The 20,190-nt window shown below is 33.6% G+C and overlaps 2 protein-coding genes across 2 annotated transcripts; both read right to left on the reverse strand.

The window, feature by feature from the left end:
* Positions 1 to 12: 12 nt before the first annotated feature.
* On the reverse strand, positions 13 to 8,502 carry LOC114761395 (golgin candidate 1). The gene is made up of 21 exons (XM_028950756.1): positions 8,148 to 8,502; positions 7,340 to 7,426; positions 6,932 to 6,981; positions 6,097 to 6,852; positions 5,935 to 5,997; positions 5,705 to 5,782; positions 5,402 to 5,605; positions 4,703 to 4,759; positions 4,528 to 4,602; positions 4,383 to 4,454; positions 4,146 to 4,208; positions 3,930 to 4,028; positions 3,383 to 3,460; positions 3,213 to 3,281; positions 1,868 to 1,915; positions 1,686 to 1,781; positions 1,533 to 1,609; positions 1,080 to 1,125; positions 898 to 996; positions 754 to 798; positions 13 to 627 (listed from the first exon to the last, which is right to left on the reverse strand). The coding sequence occupies exons 1-21, from the start codon at positions 8,173 to 8,175 to the stop codon at positions 556 to 558; spliced, it is 2,262 nt and encodes a 753-aa protein (XP_028806589.1). The 5' UTR covers positions 8,176 to 8,502; the 3' UTR covers positions 13 to 555.
* Positions 8,503 to 16,442: 7,940 nt separating this feature from the next.
* On the reverse strand, positions 16,443 to 17,131 carry LOC114761405 (uncharacterized). The gene has a single exon (XM_028950768.1). It carries the CDS (start codon positions 17,085 to 17,087, stop codon positions 16,461 to 16,463), a length of 627 nt encoding a protein of 208 aa, XP_028806601.1. The 5' UTR covers positions 17,088 to 17,131; the 3' UTR covers positions 16,443 to 16,460.
* Positions 17,132 to 20,190: the final 3,059 nt, after the last annotated feature.

Genomic DNA, 20,190 nt, shown 5'->3' on the forward strand with positions numbered 1-20,190 from the left:
TAACATGGCTACTAAAATAAGGAACCCAAAATTCGGTAAATTTCCAATATTAAATATTCACATTTCGGTTGAAGAAATAGTAATCACGGCAACCAGACTTCCTAGGACAAAAAAATCTGCTATATCCAAGTTTAGTGTCAGTATCGGCAATGGCCCTAAGAAATGTAATTGTGTATCTACAGCAACTTTCTTCCACTCGTGTTATTTCTGCGCACCAACACAAAAAGAGGAAAGAGGGACCGAAAAAACATGCAATTACAAATCCAGTTATTCCCGCTGGGCATACTAAATGAGAGATGCAGCCACCAATTGGAATAGCTCAGCTTCCCCTAACTGTGTTTTCCAAACCCCAACATCCAGACACAGTAGTTTCTCAAAAAGCCTAGCTAAAGATGAATCATGACAGCGGGCTTACTTTCCATTTTTGGGTGGCATACTTGGTAATTTGCTGCACAATAATTGAGCGACCACACAGCAGCTAAATTGGCTATATGCTTCAAAACATAAAGCCGGAAATAGATTAAAACTCATATGCGCCCTGGAGTATCCGGATACTCATGGTAAAGTAGGGTTAGCAAGTCCCATGGATGCTGCTACTTCTCTGGTAGCCAATTCATCAGCTTGTTCCTGAATAGATAATTAAATGCAAAGTCAACATAATTTAACAATCTAAAAGGATTATCATGGTTGCTTGTATTAGTTATTGTCATAAACCATGTTCTATAAATATTGCATTCAGCTGAACATTGTTACCTGAAGGCGATGCATCAGATACATCAAAAAGAGGTGTACAAACACCTGCGGACAATTTTTTCAGGTTAGCAAAGAGCTCAAATCTTTTTGTTTTATCCTATTTCAACCATTGAGCCTTTTAAACACATTTTGAACTGATCTCACCAGATAGAAAAACAGAAAAACTCGAGCTGTAGGATACCGCCAAAGAAATCTCGTGGCCCTAACAGCCCCTGAATCTAGCAGTTTCACTGCCTTTTGTAACTGTATCAAGCATGTCAAATATGAAGCCAAAATTAGTGCTGAAAGGAGAATGCAAATGACTTGAAATATGTTCGTTGTTATACCTGAGCACTTGCACCAATCAAATGACGATGATATAAGGGAAGAGGCCTGCGATATTAATTAATTCTATAAAATCACTTTCCTGATTCCCCAATTGGAAATTCACTCCAGCAAGCATAACCAATCAAAAGAGTGAATTAATTTTGAATTGCAATGAAGAAAATGCATTTATTACCTTAGCATGCACAATAAAAAACAAACTGGAATCCCAGAAACGGACTAGATTTCATATTTAGATGCAAACAAGTGATTAATTAAACAGATTAAAGCATTATAGTTTCTCGTTCCTTTACAAATAAGGAGGACCTAAGTTCGGCAATGGAGGCTGGTAGGAACATGCATATCCCAATCAGCACGCACAAAATCATTTAAGGTAGAGTTCTCAGTAATTTCCTTCATAAAATATCTTACAGAAAACAAGAAACATGCTAATATAAACTAAAGAGGAAACATACTCAAGAGATTTTATTTCAGTTTCTTCCTCCCAAGATGAAGATGCTCGTCGGGAAACCCGACTTCTTTCAGCCTCTACCTGTCGAAATGACAATGACTTCAACTTGTGTGGACCAAAACACTGATCATGCAGCCAAAAGCACCTAAACACATACCTGTGCTTCTTGAAGACGCTTTATTTCCTTCTCTAGCTGAAATTCTGTGGCAGCTTTTTCACTGGCCATGGTTTCTAACTGTGTTTGCTTATAGTACTGGGTATGCAAAACAAGAAGCATTTCTATGACACACAAAAAAATCGAACATCACAAGCAACAAATGAAATTGAGCAATGAATTACCAAAAGATCAGTTAGTTCACGATAGCGTTTCTCGAGCTCCATATGCTCCTGAGAATGTAATATAACTACAATCAGCACAACCAGCGTTCCAAACTTCATCATGACATTAAAACATCTTAGAGAGGCATATTTAGTTCCAACTTGAATATGTGTCGAAAACTATAAATGAAAAGCAAGATCACATTTGAAGTGAAATTATTAATTACTAGTTTACTACTCCTCCAATGGTGGTTATGGACTTACAGTCTTATAGACAGCTACACCTCTATTAGAAATTTTACAGCCATCGTAACATCCACTTGATATAACATATTTAGCATGATAATGGAAATACCTGGATGCATGTGATTGCCTACTTACAGAAAACTCAAAGGAACCTTTTCACAATCAATCAAGTGGATTTATGTCTGCTACGTCAATTAATCCTGACTATCCAATTATCAACCATTAAATTTTCAAATGTCAAGTCCATTATATCTTCAAGTAAAAACCATTTAAATGATTAGTATACTTCAGCCAAAATTAACATAGTATAATACCATGTTGAGAAGTAAGTTTGAAAGTATTTTTTCATGTAACGAAAAATAATAATAATAGCTCTTAATTGATGAAATCAAAAGAATATGATGTTCTTTACTTTGACATTTGAGTCCACCACTAATGCAGCTGTGCAATCAAGTCTGAGTCCTGCTGATTTTAGAAACATGGTTCTGTGTCTCTCTTCATGCAATCTAAGAAAATAGACATCATGGAGAATTCCAGCGTCCACAAATGAACCAGGCTATTTTGGAAGGTTCAAGGTCACAGTTTGTTTTCATAAATTTTTTTTGTTTTTACTTGAAAAATTTAATGGAGAACGTTCAAAAATTTGAATTAACAAAAACATTATAGGCTACACAACTCCCGCCAGAACCTTTAACGGGTCAAACAGATCCAAGGTTAAAAGAGGAACGTACTTTTAAAATAACCTCAAAAAACCAACTCCATTTGATGCCATTTGTTCACACACAGAAGTATATGAGGTAGTATGGACTTTTATTCTTAAATCTAGGACAAAAGTATATTAATTTAACCTTGAGAAAGATCCATAAGTGACAAAAACAGATGTCTAAGAATATAACACAGCTATTAGGAATTTTACTATCCAACAGATTTATGATTCACGATTCAAATAAAAGCTTTTCAATTTACAATTTGACAGCCTTGCTCATGAACTGAATAAACAAAATTTAACGTGGGAAGCTATGAAATTTCAAAAAGCCAGGGCCCTTGCTTTGTGTACTTACACATGTTCGACAAGAAGAGTTAACTTGTAAATAAACTAAGAAATATCAAAGGCAACTACCTGGCGAGAGTAATGCTCAGCATCCCTCTTCATGGCAGCCATTTCAACTCTCATTTTTTGCAACTCAGCCTGAAGTCAGAAATAATGAATATTAGTAAGCAAATTTTGAAACTAAAGATGGAAAATTATTATCTCATAAAAATAATTGCACAGAATTAGAAGTTATTTGCCTCCAAAGAAGAAAGCTTGTTTTCAGCATCTCTCTGGCTCTGGCGTGCACGCTCCACTTCTTCTTGCCATGCCTGAATCTGAATGTATTAAAGTCATTATTACCTGAATCTAAATGTATGAAATTTACATTTAAATTTTATACAGCAGGATAGTTGCAAGTAGTTGATGATTTCAGGCTCCCAGTCTACACTTCCTTCCATATGATACACAATATCCATTGAGTATGCATGCCAAAGTAGCAGCATAAAGTATAATTACTGAAGTACTAACATGGGCAAATACATGCTTTTTTGCTTTTTTGCTGGCCGGAAAAATATATCTAATGCTTGGAAATTTGCACAAGTATAATGTAATCACCCTTTAATATGGGGTCCATGCATAATTATATCATACTACGTGTTGTTTGTATAAAGGTTAGGCCACAAAGTATATAGGGTGTCAGCTCTTTAAACATGTCTATTATAATAATTAGTTCATTAGAAGACTACAGTGTACAGAAACCTACAGCAAGAAAAATTAATTGATGAAGAGATGCCTAAGTAATACCTGAATTACTTGATTTGTTTCTTCTGGTGACTTTTTTTGTTCACGGCGAACACGTGCTTCCATATCTTGTAGTTCTTGATTTAAAGATGCACACTCAACCTAGTAACAGAAGACTCAAAAATTGATTTACTAGATCTTTATTTCAGAATTAACAATCAGCCTTAGCCTTTCCTTTATTTAAAAAAAAAAATCACTAACTAACTGTTCCCTATGTACCTCAAGAAGTGCCACCTTCTGCTCCAGTTCTGTGGCCTTCGCTGTTCTCTCATCCGCTATTCTCTGAAATGAGAAGCAATCAATTAATCAATGCATATGGTAAGCCTTGATGTCAGAATTGGTTCTATAATTCCCAGAGCTTATCAGGGGGAACATAAATATACCCAGCTTATTAACAGAAGGATAAATACATTTACTTTAATAGAACCTGCATAGCACGATAAGTAGTCAAGTTACCTGTATCCTTGCAAGGGCTGTAGACGCCTCAACAGCTCTGTGCTCCAATTCTACTTCTCTCTCCATGGCAGACTGTCCCATCAATCACAAAATAAGAAAGGTACAAGATAAAGTGCAACAAGAATTAAGTACTCTATCTACCGACCATTTTGGTAGCATTATGAGCAGCACGCTCCTCTTCTGCTCTTCGTTCAGCAGATGCTAGCTCCTCTCTTAAAGCCTATGAGAATAAAAATTTCATAACACAAAAGTTCATTTTAAAAAATCATAAACGTCAGAATAATTAAGGTAATCTTACATGTAGCAAATATTTTACTTACCTGCATCATTCTTGTCTCCGTAAGTTCTCGACTTCTCATCATAGACTCCATGCTTGCCTGATTAAATGTGATTAAGCACAGAATAAATGGAAGACCAAAATCATGGAGAAAATATGATATAGGCAAGTCAACATGCTACTCGGTCACTGTAGTATATTAGCTGATTATTTTTGTTTACCACAAAAAGACTCGCAGGTAGCAGTTAAATGATATATTTGAAAAAAGACTACACTGACACAGAAAGAGCAATTTTATAAACGCAGCTCTGCCATTATCCTATGATAAATACAGCACGTCATCTCATGCTCCGGTAGGCACTATTGGGCAATCTCTTCTGTATGCAAACCAGCTATTTTATTTTGCATTTCTAGCAAGGTATATCTTTTGAAAACTACACAGTAGGTAATGTAAATTAAATGGCTAAAACTCTTTTGTATATAAAAAAATGGTGGTTAGCCAAATAGAACTGATAAAATGGAAAAGGAGCCCATCTAAACTTCAAGGAATACAATGACCACATGAAATTCTCAGCCAAACTCACAGATGCCAATGCTTGAGTGACCCAATATGTTCAATGAAGAAGAAGGAGAAAACTTTTGCAGGGACTAAAGTAAATAATGCAGGACATATAGATCAGGTTGAGACAGTAGCCGCAGAAAAAAGATAAGCAAAATACACTTCAATATAACTATGAAGAACCTGCAGAGAAGCAAGATTTCCCTCTGATAATGCAGCCTGTCTTTTGACAGCATCCATAGAACCGACAAGAGTCTCGATTTCAGCATTCTTTGCTGCCAAGGCCTCAGACATATTTGATTCTACTCTTGATACTTCCCTTTTGCATTCAGACAAATCTTTCTGCAGCTCTTTTATTCGAGCCTCACAAGATTTACTCAACTCTCTCTGTAAGCATTAATTTAGTATTAAAACCATTAGATATTCTCTAATGGAGAAGCATGATAACACTAGTCCTTTAAACAACAAATAGTAATGTAGCTTCACCTCTGCACTAAGAAGTTCCTCCAGCTGCGCATTTTCTGCTTTGTATTCTTGAAGTCGTGATGATAGTCCAGCACAAACCTGAAGAACAATAAGAAAATAAACTAAACATCTTAAGAAGAAAATTATGGCTAAGATCCCATGATCAATCTGCAAGATATGCCTCTGTAATCATGCCTCTCCCACTTAGGAAGGCGTTGGATGACAGACATGTTAGTTGACATCATTCTTACCCGAGCTAATCTTGCCTCTTTAGATTGGCCAGTAGATTTAGCTGTTTTAAGCAGTCCTTGAGCCTATGAGACCAACTTAAAAACTAGTCAGAAGAAATTCAATAGAAGACATGCATTCCAATTAATAATTTATAAGCTTCTCTCTTATAATAAATATGACACCTCATCAAGTTGATCTTGTACTTTCTTTGAATTATCAGTTTTATGATCGTCTTGGCTCTTTCCATCATCAATAGATTCAACTTTTAAACCAGCATCTTTACGAACAACATCACCATTAGAAGCAGTGTCAGAGGTCAGAGATTCAGATCTCTCTTGAGCCTTTTTGAAATTAGCATCCAAATTTCCAGGTTCCCTAGTTAGGCCAGTATCAGTGGATTGATTTTCACTGGGGCCTTCAATTCCTTTGTTAGATGGAGAGGAGGGCCCATCATGGATATCTGAAGCATTCTCTTTGGAAAGCTGGCCGTCTGTAGAAATTGGTGAAGGAATAGTGGAAGGTTCAGCATTATTATCATTTACTAAGACCTCCACATTGTCCATTTCAGGCTTATTCACATCATTAGTTATCTCTTCTGGTGATGGAATGCCTGACAAGGGTGGCATTGCTTCAGTAGGTTGCTGCTCCTTATCAGCTTGGCTTGTAGACATAGAAGCACTCCCATCATTCTCAGCTACAAGATTAAGATCAACGTTATCACTCAGAGTAGTAACCTCTAATGGTTCTGCTGGTGTGCCAACTTGCTCTTTTGTAATATCATTTATTATAGGAGACGAGATAGATTGTCCCTTTTGAACCTTTGTTGAATCGAACTTATTACTTGGAGAAGTTACATTTACTGGGGCTTCTTGTATGCCACCTGACTCCTTTGCAGTGTCACTACTTACAGGAGAAGGAACAGCTTGTCCCTTTTGAGCCTGCAAAAATAGTTCAAGAAGATATGATCAAGGTTCATATTATAAGAACACTACTTAAGGATAAACTTCGAAGGCAAACCTTAGATTTTGATTTTGACCTATTGCCTTGAGATCCTTGCCCGCTAGAAGCTAATTGTCAGAAAGGTTCAAAAAAATGTTAGCACTTGTGCATCTGGAATTGTAAAATATGGAGTCATTCTAGAAAACTGAGCTTTGTATTGTTATTTTCTCTTGCAGATAACAGTTACACTTGGATACGCATCTTAGCACATCAATCCAGTAAATTTTAATCATGGTGAGTCAAGGTGACAGCAAAATTGCCATTCTAGCAATAAAAATTAGCTTATAATAAATTTATAAGCGTCAGATGTGTCAGATTTAATCTTCCTAGTAAATGAACAATACAAAATTGTAGCATTAAACCCAGGATTAAGTTCAGGTCAAGCAGTCACTATTCAAACATCAGTGCATAATGATTGTTATATACCTACACCCGGCGACTTAGAATCAGACTGCTCATCTGCTAATTCACTGACAACTAGTTTGGCCCTTCGATCTACAACTTCAAATAAATCTGTTCGCATAAATAGAAAAAGAGTGTCGTAAGTAAGAATTTATTTCAATATGAGCTGCATGCATGCACAGACCCAAATGTGGGGGCCGGAAAAGAGAAACTTTCCATTTAATACTGCAGTAGGTGATAGAACCAAAAACTATACAAAGGAGGCAAAAGATCAATTAGACTTGGTACAAATTTCTCCTGCGTGATTTAAAAAAAAAAAAAAGAAGTGACCATGTAAAGAAGTATTTAAAGTGAAATTATGCTCCACGCGAAGTTGTAGAAAATTTACTGGCAATGCAATTGATCCGGGGGAGCTATTCCCTTTCTGTTGGGCAGCTTTAACAGCATTCATAAGTTTGGGCAAAATGTAAAGGTAATTTGCATTCTCCTCGGAAGCATACATCTTTGTCCAGCTAAAAACACCCACAAATCAGCAAGGAGCTGCTTTATGAAGCTTTTATGATTATAGTTCAAGCCAATGTTCAACATCCAAAACAATCCAGTAGAATTTGACTAAATGCTTTAACCATCGAATCAGAGCATGTAAAGGCAGTAAGCCGAAAAATCACTTAACCATAACTCACAAAATTTGTAAAAGAAACCAGATCAATCTCGAACCCTACGGGACGCCAAAGGGTTTGCCAGTTAAAGCAATGACACAATAATAATAGAAAGTGTCAAATTAGGGGAAATTCAGAATGCAGATTACAGAAGCAGTGAGATAGATCGATACCTTCAGCGGCCTTGAGCCAGGAAGCCATCTCAGATAAAAGTCGATTGGGATCTGAAAGGGTTTTGGGGTGCTTCCTTAGAGATCGAGGAATGAAGCCTCCATGAAGAAGCGGAGGAAAGGGTACGACGTCCCTTAGATTCAGAGAGCTGGAACAGGGAGTTGAAAAACGCAGTGATATTTGATTATGAAGGAAGACTCGCGCGAGAAATAAAACCGTTTCTTTTGAGGAATGGTGGACATCAAAGGATTCAGGAACTGAATTACAACTTCACGCAATCCAACGGACGTGATCGTTAGTTATGTTCCGAGGAGGTTGGTTTCGGCAAGCAATTCAGCTTCGAGTAATATTGAAGAAACAAGGGGCTTCTTCAGTTCACGCGTCCTATTCTTGTTTACGCAATTATTATTAATGTCAACTTAATTTCAATTTTTTTTAAAAAAAAAAGTGGGGGATTTCATTCACTTTTTGGTTTTTCTTTCCTTTTTGAGCTGAAAGAACTTAATTTCAATTTGATAAAAAAAATCATTAAATTTTGAAAAGGCATACTTTTTATTAAAGAAAGAAAATAATGTGTTTAATCAATGTATGCAAGAAAATTCCCTCTACAAAGTCTCAGCTACGCAACCAAAGGTCTTTTTTTTTTTTTTTTGGCTTAAAGCCCTGGTATCTAACACCTTTTGGGTAACCGACTAATACCAAAATTTACCCGCAACAGGCGTTGCGTTTCGAATCCACGACCTAGAGCGTGAGAGTGTCTTATTACCCACTTTCTAACCATCCGGCCACTAAAACGCAGGCTTCGAATGTTTTGTTTTTTAATCCCTAATATCTCTATTAGCTGAAAATGTTAAAAGAGCATGCTGCTTTTTATATAAAGGCAATTTTTATTATGCTAAAAACTATTTTTGCAAAGATTTCAACCTTTTGTTATGTTGCGAAAGATTAATTATTTTCTCGAGACTCAACCCGTTAGTAAAGGCAATTTATTTATTTTTATAGTAAAATTTTGGACAGGTGTTCCGACTCAATCCAAGCCAAGAGTATGGTACTTAAATGGCTCTCTAAGTAATATCAATGTTGGGCTGAGGAGTAAAAATATGCAAACTAGATTGGGCCTCAAGCATACGAGCTCATGTAGCCCAAAAAGTTTCAGAAGATTAAAAGGTCCATTTTTTTCACATAGGAAGATTAAAAGTCCATCACATGTACCCAAAAAAAAAAAGTCCATCACATAGAAGGGAAAACCCCAGGCCACAACAGGGAGACAAACTAATTATTACTCCTCCGGTCCTAATTATAAGGCCCAATTGACTTATTTGAGGAGATTAAAGTAAGTTAAGGTGGTTATTATAATAAATAAGTGTTGTTATTCCTAAAATATCCTTGCTAATTAAGTATATGGCTAAACTATCATTATTAGGAGGATTATCTTGGAAAAAAATGTATAAATATAAGAGAAAAAATGGATTGGGTCTTATAATTAGGACCAAATAAAAAGTCAAATTGAGTCTTATAATAAGGACCGGAGAAGTACATGCTATACAGATTGGGCCGGATGAGGCTCACAATCACGCAGATTAGTGGCTTCACGTAACCACATTAATCATTCATCAAAGGCCCCTTTAATGGGCCTGAGATTATAAACGCGCGATATTAGTAATGGCAAACAGATAGAAAAGAAGCACTATAGGTCTATAGTGTCACTGTTTTTTAATTTTTTGTAAGGTCCCATGTGGTTAAAGATACATTAAATAAAAGAAATAAAAATGAGCGTAAAGTACAAACAACTATGTCTCATAGAAATTTTTATGCTTTTATCTTCTTAATTAATATACATTCGTAACGTTCTCGTAGGTAAGTGGAATGTGATTTAATTTCCATGTAACATAAAAAACATTGAAAACATAAAGTTTTCCCCCTATTTTGCTCTTTTAAATTGAGAATGGAGACTATTAAAAAGAATACGCGAAAATTTAGAAGCACAGGTGCAATAAATTATTTTTTTAAAAAGAGTACCAACCGAAAGTCCTGCTTCTAGTGAATCACAGGGAAAAGTTAGTACCGGCCGAACGGTAAGATTAACGAGTGGCAGTGATAATACATAAAAGAATAATTCGTGCTTTTTGTTTTTTTGTTTTTTAATTTGATAGGGGCCCCTTGGTATTTCCTGCTTTATGCCCTTTTCTTTAATCCATCTATAATATTAGTCTTATGATCTTTCATTCCCAATTCCCTACATAATGGAGAAGGTTAGCCCCTTCAAATTAAACTTAATTAATTTTTAACTCTATATAAATTAGTTACTAATTTCTATATTTAGGACAAAAAATATCATATCGTAGAAAAGCAAAACTCATCCATGCATGAACACTGTTGTTTAATTTGACGTTATATATACTGCTCCAAGCAAGTGTTATTATAAGAGAAAATTACTATAAAGTTCTAAGTAAATAACATAATTGTCATAAAACCTCATGAATAATGGAGCAGTCTGCAATAACAAATTTTATAATAATAAATAATAACTCCTTGCCTATTATTAGAACTTACAGATAAATACTTGTTTCTCAGGACTTCTTCCTTACTATTATATATAAAAATATAGTACGTATATAACACACAAAGTGCGTGTAAAGTAAAGGGCTTTCAATGTGTGTGTACGTACCACAACCGGACATCCTCATAATACAGTACTCCTCTTGTGTTTATTATAAGTTTTAAATAACTAATCTATAAATAATAAATAATTATTAAAATTAGTTAAAAACAATAAACATGTTAAAAATATATTTTTATTTTCAAATATATCCTAATAATAAATAAAAAATGAAAGAAAATGTGTAGAAAAATATGATAAGAAAGAAATAATTAAGAGTAATATTAAAAAATATATTAAATATTAAAACAAACTTAAAATTAAAACTTATAAAATAGATTATATTTTTTTCTAAATTTGAAGTTTATAAATATTACGGGCGGGAGTAATATTTAAATAATAAACTCAAACGTTGAAACGCTGAGCCTCGCCTAAAAAAGTCCCTTTAATACGTATCCCACTATTACCCATTACACACCTAACGAAGCAACGAGGGTATGACTTTTATAAATGGGTCTTTTATTGAAGCTCGAAGGGGCAAAATTAAAGCACCTTTGCTTTAGGTAGTGTTTGACAAAATAGTTCAAGTGCCATTCATTCCTCTTTCTTTTAGGGGGTAAATTGACAAAACCCAACCCGTTCACTTGGTAAAAGCTTTGCCCCCACATATGCATATGTGTGTTATCAATAGACGCAGCTCCACGCTACATGTATAAAGCTTCCTTATCCCCGCGTGGGACTTAAAAGTTTGCTCAGATTGCGCTGCAAGTCCCTCCCTTTCCCCTGCAAGATTTACCATTCTATAAAGCAAAAGCTTAATCTTTTCATGGCTTTATTTAGTTTCTTCTCTCTTTTTTTTTTTAACTACAAGTATTCTGAATAGTTTGTGCTCATTTCATGACAATTATGCCGTAATCTCTGGTTTTTAATATAAAAGTTAAATAATTAATTTGTAAATATTTAAAAAAATTAATTAGGTTAATTATCTATAATAAATAAATGTTATTTTTTCTAAAATATTTTTTAATCATATGCACGAAGATAAAAACTCTTTAACATGTGTATTTATTATAGCAACTATTTTGGGAGAAAAGTGAATAAATATGGGCGAAAAGTATATTGATGCCTTATAGTTATGACCAAATTAAATCTATAACTAGCTCTCGTACTCTTTCAATGCTAAATGTAAAACTAATTTTATAGTGTAGATTACACTATAAAATGAGTCTTTTATTTAAAATCCGAAAGAGTATTTAGGATCAGGTGTAGTATTATATAATTGATCCATGCTCATAACTAACTAACAATGAATTATTGATGTGAATCAATTATATAATCTAAAGTAAAATACACCAACCACCTTTATATTTTATCTAAATTACAGAAACCCCTCCTCTATTTTGAAAATATATATAGACCTTCATTGAAATTAAAATGTATGTTAATATTTAAAGTTTCATTTTCATCCATCTCACTGTTAAGTTTGACTTAAACAAAAAACAAAATACCCCCTTTTAACATAAAAGTTATTTAAACATTTATACTTGTCAAAAAAAATTTTTGAACAACAAAAAATAATTTTAATACATGTATTTTCAAAACTTTTGAAATGTAATAAAATTTATTAATTTTTATTATATTATAAACTTTTATAATTTTAATCTTCATCATATAAATGAAACTTATTTATTTAGTTTTTTTAAATGGTTAGAAAATAAAATAAATACATATTTATTTCATCATATAATATAAATTATCTAAGTTAGAAAGATTATAGAAATCATTTAAACTTATAATTTAAAATTTTTAAATAAAAATTTTGTTCGAAATATTTATAACCTTTTTAGTCAATATATTTACTTAAAGAATTAATCAAATTTTCGTTCAAGTTTTTTTTTGTCTACATTAACTAAATTACTTAATTTTCTATGTCAATATGATGAAAACATTAAACAAATAACTATTTAAAAAAATAAAATTAAGGGAAAGAAAAAACTTTCAATTCTTCAAAACTTTTTTAAGCTAAAATTAAGAGATTTAGTATTATGAAGGGTAAATTAGTAAGTAAAAAAATATGTTACTATAAATTTTAATTAAAAAGTATCTTTTTAAAACATTCTTAACAGAATTAATAATTTAGACTTAAGTGTCAAAATGAAGGGGAATGTCTGTGTAATTAAGAAAAAATATAAGAAATATTAGAGTATTTTGCTCTATAATCTAATAAAATCCGTCTGTTTGATATATCGGTGTAGGGATTTCATAACTCTTAAATTGAAATACTATGTGCTAATTTCATCACATTGGGTTATAGTTAAGATTAACTAATTATCACTGCTAGTGTCAATTTTTGTCCAGCTTGATTAATTAATTATCAATGCGATGGCATTCTAGACAAGTGTCAAGATCAGATCATAAATGTCTGTTTTTTTTTTTCTCTCTCAGTAAATCAGGCTATCAATGTCTGCTAGCGTCTCCCATCGAATGGTCTATATATGTCCCACGATCATAGAAGACACGTCTCATGGCGTGTGGCTCGTAAAGTATGGATATTGGTTGAATAAATAAAGCTTAATAAAATAAGAGCCACGAACATATATAAAAGCAAAGTTTATAGAAAGGGCCAAAGCATTGACAAAAGTATTAACAAAGGTGAAGGAGAGGAGAGGGCATAAAATTAAATTTTTCTGGAAAGTTCTTTACTCAGAGATATTAATAATATTGCTCGTTACTGTTAAAAAAGTATGTTAATTTGATGTTACTAAATTTCAAAACTTTTAAAATAAATTTGCACACAAATTTTTTTTCCCAGATGCCCAATAATAATATTTCTGGAACAAATTTATACATTATCCTTATATAAAATATATAATTAATTGCAAAGAAATCACATCATTATATTGATAAACAATACATTTTCTTGGGTTCGGGACAACCATTTTATTTTTATTTTCAATAGTTATCCATACATTTCATGAATCTAGCGTTGTTTTGATGAGAAATTAGAAGCTTGGTCCGGCAAAAAAAATTGGAACAGGTGTTGAAAAACTTAAACTTTCTAATTTTAATATTGGTTCAATGTTACATGAAACATTAAAACAATGGTATTTATACATTTCACAAAGAAATTGGTAATATATATATGTATCTAAACACTTCATCTTATAACTTATACTGTTGACAAATGTCTAGTTAGTGTTTGCGTGTATATTACCTCGGGTCATATTTATAATATCTCGTTTGTATAATCATCATACGGTTCATAAGTGATATATTACCTCCGGTCATAATTGTAGACTACAAACAAGGTCTTGTAATTATGACCGGAGGTAATATAGCACTTATGAACCGTACGATGACTTCTCATAAATTTTACATTTTATATTGATGACAATGATATTTATGACTTCAATTACTTAACGCGTTAATTTGAATTTTAACTATTATCTCGCTCGCAAGATTATCAATGGAGGAAAGTGTGGTTGGGGCATTTGATTTTGCCGATTCTTTGACCATTGCTATAGTGGATATAATGGCGGCCTCTTCATTCTTCGCTGTGATGTCATTGATTAGAGGGACAACCCGTTGATGTTTATTTTCTTCATTACTTTAGCCAATCCAATAATTTTGGTTCTTGTGAAACCCCCAGGTCCTCCTTCAATTATATTTTAACTGGGTTAATTGCTATAATTGCAATTTTTTTAGTTACAAGCGTTGCCCATCTATTGGCCATTGATCTATTCACATTCTCAATGATTGCACCAATCGATAATATGACCTGGATTATTTTATCAATAAGTTTCCACATCAAATAGTAGTGTACTATGAAAAATTGCATAGACGTTAATTGATGGCCACATGATATTAATTAAGCAATTAATTTAATCATGGTCCCTATCAACAAGTAAGAAAAAGAGTCCACACGTACATTCCCCCTAATGTCAGTTTATTGAATCTTAAGATCTCAGTCTAATTATTAGTGAAAACATGAATACTTTATTATTGATTACATTACTGTGATTAATTAATTAATTAATTAATTAATTAATACACGCGATAAAACAGCAAGTGTGAAACACAGACCAATAAATGAATTACAACTTACAAAAACTTATTCGAATAAAACACCAAGATTTCTGCTTTCTGCTCTGTTACTATTACTTATTAGCCTTCATCATCTCTAAAATGTCCGGAGCTGGACGCCGCGTGTCCTTGAAATTTAAATGAGAGTTATAGTGACTCTTTGTGCTTTATTAGTGAATGCCCAATGGAATTAGTTGAACGAAAAAGACAAGCTGATCGAAACAAATTAGGAAAACTAAAAAGGCATCTGTACTTTTAGTTGTTTTGGCCAGTTTGGAGGAGAATGATGACAAAATGCACATTACTCCCTCTAATCCTATATTTATAAATTACTTGAACTAATAAAATGTATTTGTTGATATATAAAAATGTGTTACAAATGATTTAAACTAAGCATCAGAGTGGTTATAACATCCTGCCCCGAAGCCTGCTATATATACACCAAGTCTATTAATTTGGGCTATGTATTTCATCTGTGTGTATTTCATAGTGACTGCCAAAAGATATGCTTGAATTGAAGCATACAATGTTTTTAGTATATGCTCTCTCTCTCTCTCTATATATATATATATATGCGTCCATGAGTGGATATATATTATATATATGGTGGTTTTTGGAGTAGTGATAGCATTAATAAAATTACATGCACAAAGAAATATAAACTTCAAAACCCTTAATGAATTGAATAATTTTTAATTAATTATCCTAAACACCCAATTTGAAAAGAAAACTATGATTTCTTATATCTTTCGTACATCTTATTAAACAATTTATTGTCCACAACTTAAAACAATTACAGTACAGTACTGAAACGCCAGAGCAAAAGGATTGTATGGATATTGGACATATACTCAAGCTAGCTATATATGCTATATGCTCCATACTATATCATATAATTAATCATTGATTATTAGACTTAAAAAGACTAAAAATTCAAGTGATTTTGGAATAAGCGACGAGTACGTACAGTATCAATATGTATTACGAACCATAACCAGTGGTTCCACCATTATAATAGTGAGTGGCCAAGAGATAAGAGAGACATAATAAAAGGTGGCTAATAAAGCCAAACTGATCCAACTCACCAATACTTAGAAAAGATAGCTGCACCTTGAATTTCTTCCTCTACCAACGACAAAACACAACGCTCTTGCTTTAGTCCCTCCTTTATCATCCAAAGTCTCCCGGTAGGTACGACGACGTCCTTTATTGAAAGAAGAGAAATTATTATTCCTAATCTTCCGCAGAAAGACAGGCACAATTCCATCATCCCCTTCATTCTGTAATTCCTTTTATTATCACCATGAACAGATCACAACATTGTGACAAAAGGGTTTTCACAACCCAAAAACAGAGGGAGCTGTCAACTTTTAATTAAAAAGAGGGAGGGAAAAAAAAACACCAAGACCACATTGTGATGACAAATCAGAAGTAAACCCCAAGTACGTCCGAGCACGCACTGGCTAGCTAGCTAGCTAGCTCTCACTTCAAGAACCAACCCAGAAAAAAACTGCTCATTATGCGACGTTACAGCAGCGAAAAATAGAAGGTATTGATTCGTGAGATGTAGTAGCCAGTTTTGAGGTATATACGCGTGGGATCAAATACACAGAGATATGAGCGACGTCGTAATTCACCTATCCCACAAATATTTAGGGCAGGGCGAATCAAGAACGGCCATTGTCTTCTGCAAATTTAGATCTTTGTAGAACTTCTTAATGAATTCTTCTGCCGCCAAGTCCACCTGGCTATCTCCGTCGTCCTTCAAGGGAAACGGCGAGTCGGTCACTCTCAGTTGCTTCCCGATAGGGCTTTTCCCGAAGCCTGGCAATGTCACCAGAGGCGAGGCTTCCACGAACTTGGAATTCTCATTGTTCAGCATCTCCAGCACTTTCTGGAAGGCATTCACGGTGCACACGTCGTCGTATTGGTACGACTTACCCAGCTTGTGCTTGCGCTTGATGGCGGAGGCGAAGGGGTAGGCGGGGCTGTTGCTGCAGCTGAACTCGTATTCACGCGGAGGGATGAAGGAATGGTGGTGGTTGTTAGATCGAGAGGCAAAGGCGGCGGCGAAGTGGTGGTGGAGCATCAGAGTGCTGTCGGCTAAGGCCTTTCCGGCAAGCTTCCCGCGTTTGAGAAGCAAATGGAGCTCAAGCGCGACTTTGCTCTTGGCTATACCTTTTCTCAACATGACCAGAACCAACCGTACAATGCTCCAAACCTTCTTGGCCACCACCGGAGCTTTAGTCTCAGTTTCCATTTCGATCGAGAGGGAGGGAGATACAGAGAGAAAGCGAATAAGAAATTGAGATTGGATATGGAACGAGAAAGAGCGAGCGAGAACAGGTATTTAAAGGGACGTAGTGCATGATTGGAGAGCGAGTGAAATCCCACGAGCGCGTGCGCGTGTTGTTGAACTAATGAGATTTGAGAGGGATAGGCACGAGATGGAAAGGGAGGCATGCATGTGTGGACAAGAACGATATAGATAATGTTTTTAAATTAAATTAAATGCTAAATTGTGGGGGATGCTGTTTCCCGTTTGTGCCTTTCATGGAGATTGTGAGTAGAACAGTGCGAGCAGCTCAAACGGCGTGTGTTTTACGATGAAGTGGCAAGGAAACAGGTGAGAGCCTGGTTTACGATAACAAAAGAGGATTAGTTTCACTGTTTATCTCCTTAATAAACACTCCCAGTCCATGATTATTGAAATTTTATTTAAATGGTTCAGATTTAAAATTTTTAATTAACTATTTTTAAATAACAAATTTATTTTAAAAAATAATAATTAAGAGATTATTTTTATTTTATATTTTATACGTATTAAAATAATTATTTTAAACAAATAAAATAAATAAATTTGGACTACTCATATAAAATCTGGATAGTAGAGATCTAATGATAGCGTCAGGACGCGTCATTGAAGTGATAAGCACAGTAACTAGTTACATAATAAACGACATCGACCCCTGCAGTCCGCACACACTTTGCGGACGGATATCTCCCTCTGCACACTAGAGTTGAATGTATAATTGAAGAGAAATTCGGGGTCAAATTTAAATTATCATTTCCCCATTGCCGTGCACTCTAAGCTAATCCATACCGCTAGCTCCGATGCGTTAACTTTGAAACCCCCGACCCAAAAAACAAAACAAAAATTGATGCCTTTCATATAATGTAAAAATAAATACTCCTCCGGTCCTAATTATAAGACCCAATTGACTTATTTGGGGAGATTAAGGAAGTAAGTTAAGTTGGTTATTCATAATAAATAAGTGTTGTCATTCCTGAAATATCCTTGCTAATTAAGTATATTGGCTAAAACTATCATTATTAGAAGGATTATCTTGGAAAAAATGCATAAATATAAGAGACAAAATGGATTAGGGTCTTATAATTAGGACCAAATAAAAAGTCAAATTGGGTCTTATAATAAGGACCGGAGGAGTACTACTCTTTTGATTTTTAATATAAGACCTATTTAACTAACTTGCTAAAATTAAAAAAATTAGATAAGTTAGTTAATTATAAGAAACATGATACTACCTCCGGTCCTAATTATAAGACTTAGTTGACTAATTTGAGGAGATTAAAGAAGTAGGTTAAGTTAGTTATTTGTAATAAATAAGTATTGTCATTCCTAAAATATCCTTGCTAATTAAGTGTATTGGTTAAAACTATCATCATTAGAAGGACTATTTTGGAAAAATGCATAAATATGAGAGACAAAATAGATTGGGGTTTATAATTAGGACAAAACTAAAAGTCAAACGGGGTCTTATATTAAGGACTAGAGGTAGTATATTTTTTTCTAAAATCCCATAATCATTTTTCTTAATATACTTCTTTTCTTACTTACTTTATTATGGTTGAAGAAGTATCCGTAGAGGTAATTTGAAAAAAAATTGATAAATATAAAAAATAGATATTATATTTAGAACTAAAATTAACTTAAGAATTAGGTTCTTAATAACTGGAAGAGTATATTCAAACTTGGGATAGTATTAATTATGAGTCCATTATATACATACTTTCAGCAAAGCTAATCCATGCCCATTCTTTATGTAAAAGACGGCGACAGGTGCCAACGATCTATTCTGACAGACGTGGTAATGCCCATTTCCAGTTTTCCGCTGTGGCAAGGCAAGATCGCCAGCTCAGAATTTTGGCAATCTACTTAACTATGAAAAATTTATCTGTTTTTTTTTTGTAGTAATAATAATTTAGTTCAGGAATAGCGCATGCATGATAATTTTAATGTGGACAGTAGATTTTACTTTATTGTGTGTATTGGTTTTAATCAAGTTTTGCATAAGAATTTACTAATTATCCGTCGATCCCTTAAAATAAAAGCGTAGCAGCAGTGTATGACGGAGCGTATGTCTCAAATTATTGCATTTTGAGAATGAAATAGTTTGTTCAAGACATGTCTTCGACGGTACTGGCATTTGAATTGTCGTTGCTCTGCATGATCTAAGGTACTGGTCCTTGCATAGCCATAGCGGACGGAGCCTTGGGTAAGTTAAACTGTTAAAGGGAAAATTGTTGGCAAAAAAAAAAAAAAGGTTCAACGGAAAATTATAGAAAAGTTTGTTATTGGAGAAAAATTTTATTGGTAAAAATAACTTGAGTTAAAATATCGACGCCTTGTTTGTTTTATCGTTTTCTTTATTTTAACTACCGCGCAGTGGGTTGGTATGGCAATTCGATGAAAAGTTATGCAGTGTAATAACACTGAATACGGAATAATTACATCTACGCGAAGTAAATAGTGCATATTATAAATTAATTTGACTTCTTCACATCTTCAATCGACTAACTGAACACGGACGACATGTTAGAGTGCCCGTAAATTCTTCCAATACTTAATATAAAACTTAATTTATTAAAAATATTAGTTAATATTGTATGTTTTTACTGAAACACTCTAAACATTTTTTTTAATTTTCTTTACATCTCTTACTTAATTATTATTAGTGGAATATCAATGGAGTTAATTTAAAAAAAATTGATAAACATTTAAAATAAGTCTTATATATAAGACTAATATTAATATATTACTTCTCCGGGTCTAAATATAAAGTTCTTATATTTAGGATCAGAAGAATAATTAGATCTTATATTAAATATCAGAAGAGTGGATGTTGTAGTGGAATCTCGGATGACATAAGAAAGAACATGAGATGTCTGTTCATATTTCGTTCTGGTAATTTAGATATCAAGTTCATGTTTTATTTAAGCAATTATGTTAAATGAATTGAATATAAAATAAAAATAATATTATAACATAAATTTTTTTAATAACTTTGTTTCCAAAAAATATATATTTTTAATAATATAATACACACTACATTGAACTGATT

This window comes from Neltuma alba, unplaced genomic scaffold (assembly GCF_004799145.2).
Source record: "Neltuma alba isolate B1F8T4 unplaced genomic scaffold, ASM479914v2 tig00011119_pilon, whole genome shotgun sequence".
NCBI classification, from domain to species: domain Eukaryota; kingdom Viridiplantae; phylum Streptophyta; class Magnoliopsida; order Fabales; family Fabaceae; genus Neltuma; species Neltuma alba.

Bases quoted from the DNA above. Each gene is read 5' to 3' on its own strand.
- LOC114761395 (XM_028950756.1), bottom strand. From the start codon at position 8,175: ATGGCTTCCTGGCTCAAGGCCGCTGAAG. The intron at 4,760-5,401 runs GTTCTTCATAGT...ACATTTAATCAG, and splicing joins GAAATCTTGCTTCTCTGCAG to GCAAGCATGGAGTCTATGAT. The intron at 4,209-4,382 runs GTAACTTGACTA...TTCTCATTTCAG, and splicing joins CAGCCCTTGCAAGGATACAG to AGAATAGCGGATGAGAGAAC.
- LOC114761405 (XM_028950768.1), bottom strand. From the start codon at position 17,087: ATGGAAACTGAGACTAAAGCTCCGGTGGTGGCCAAGAAGGTTTGGAGC.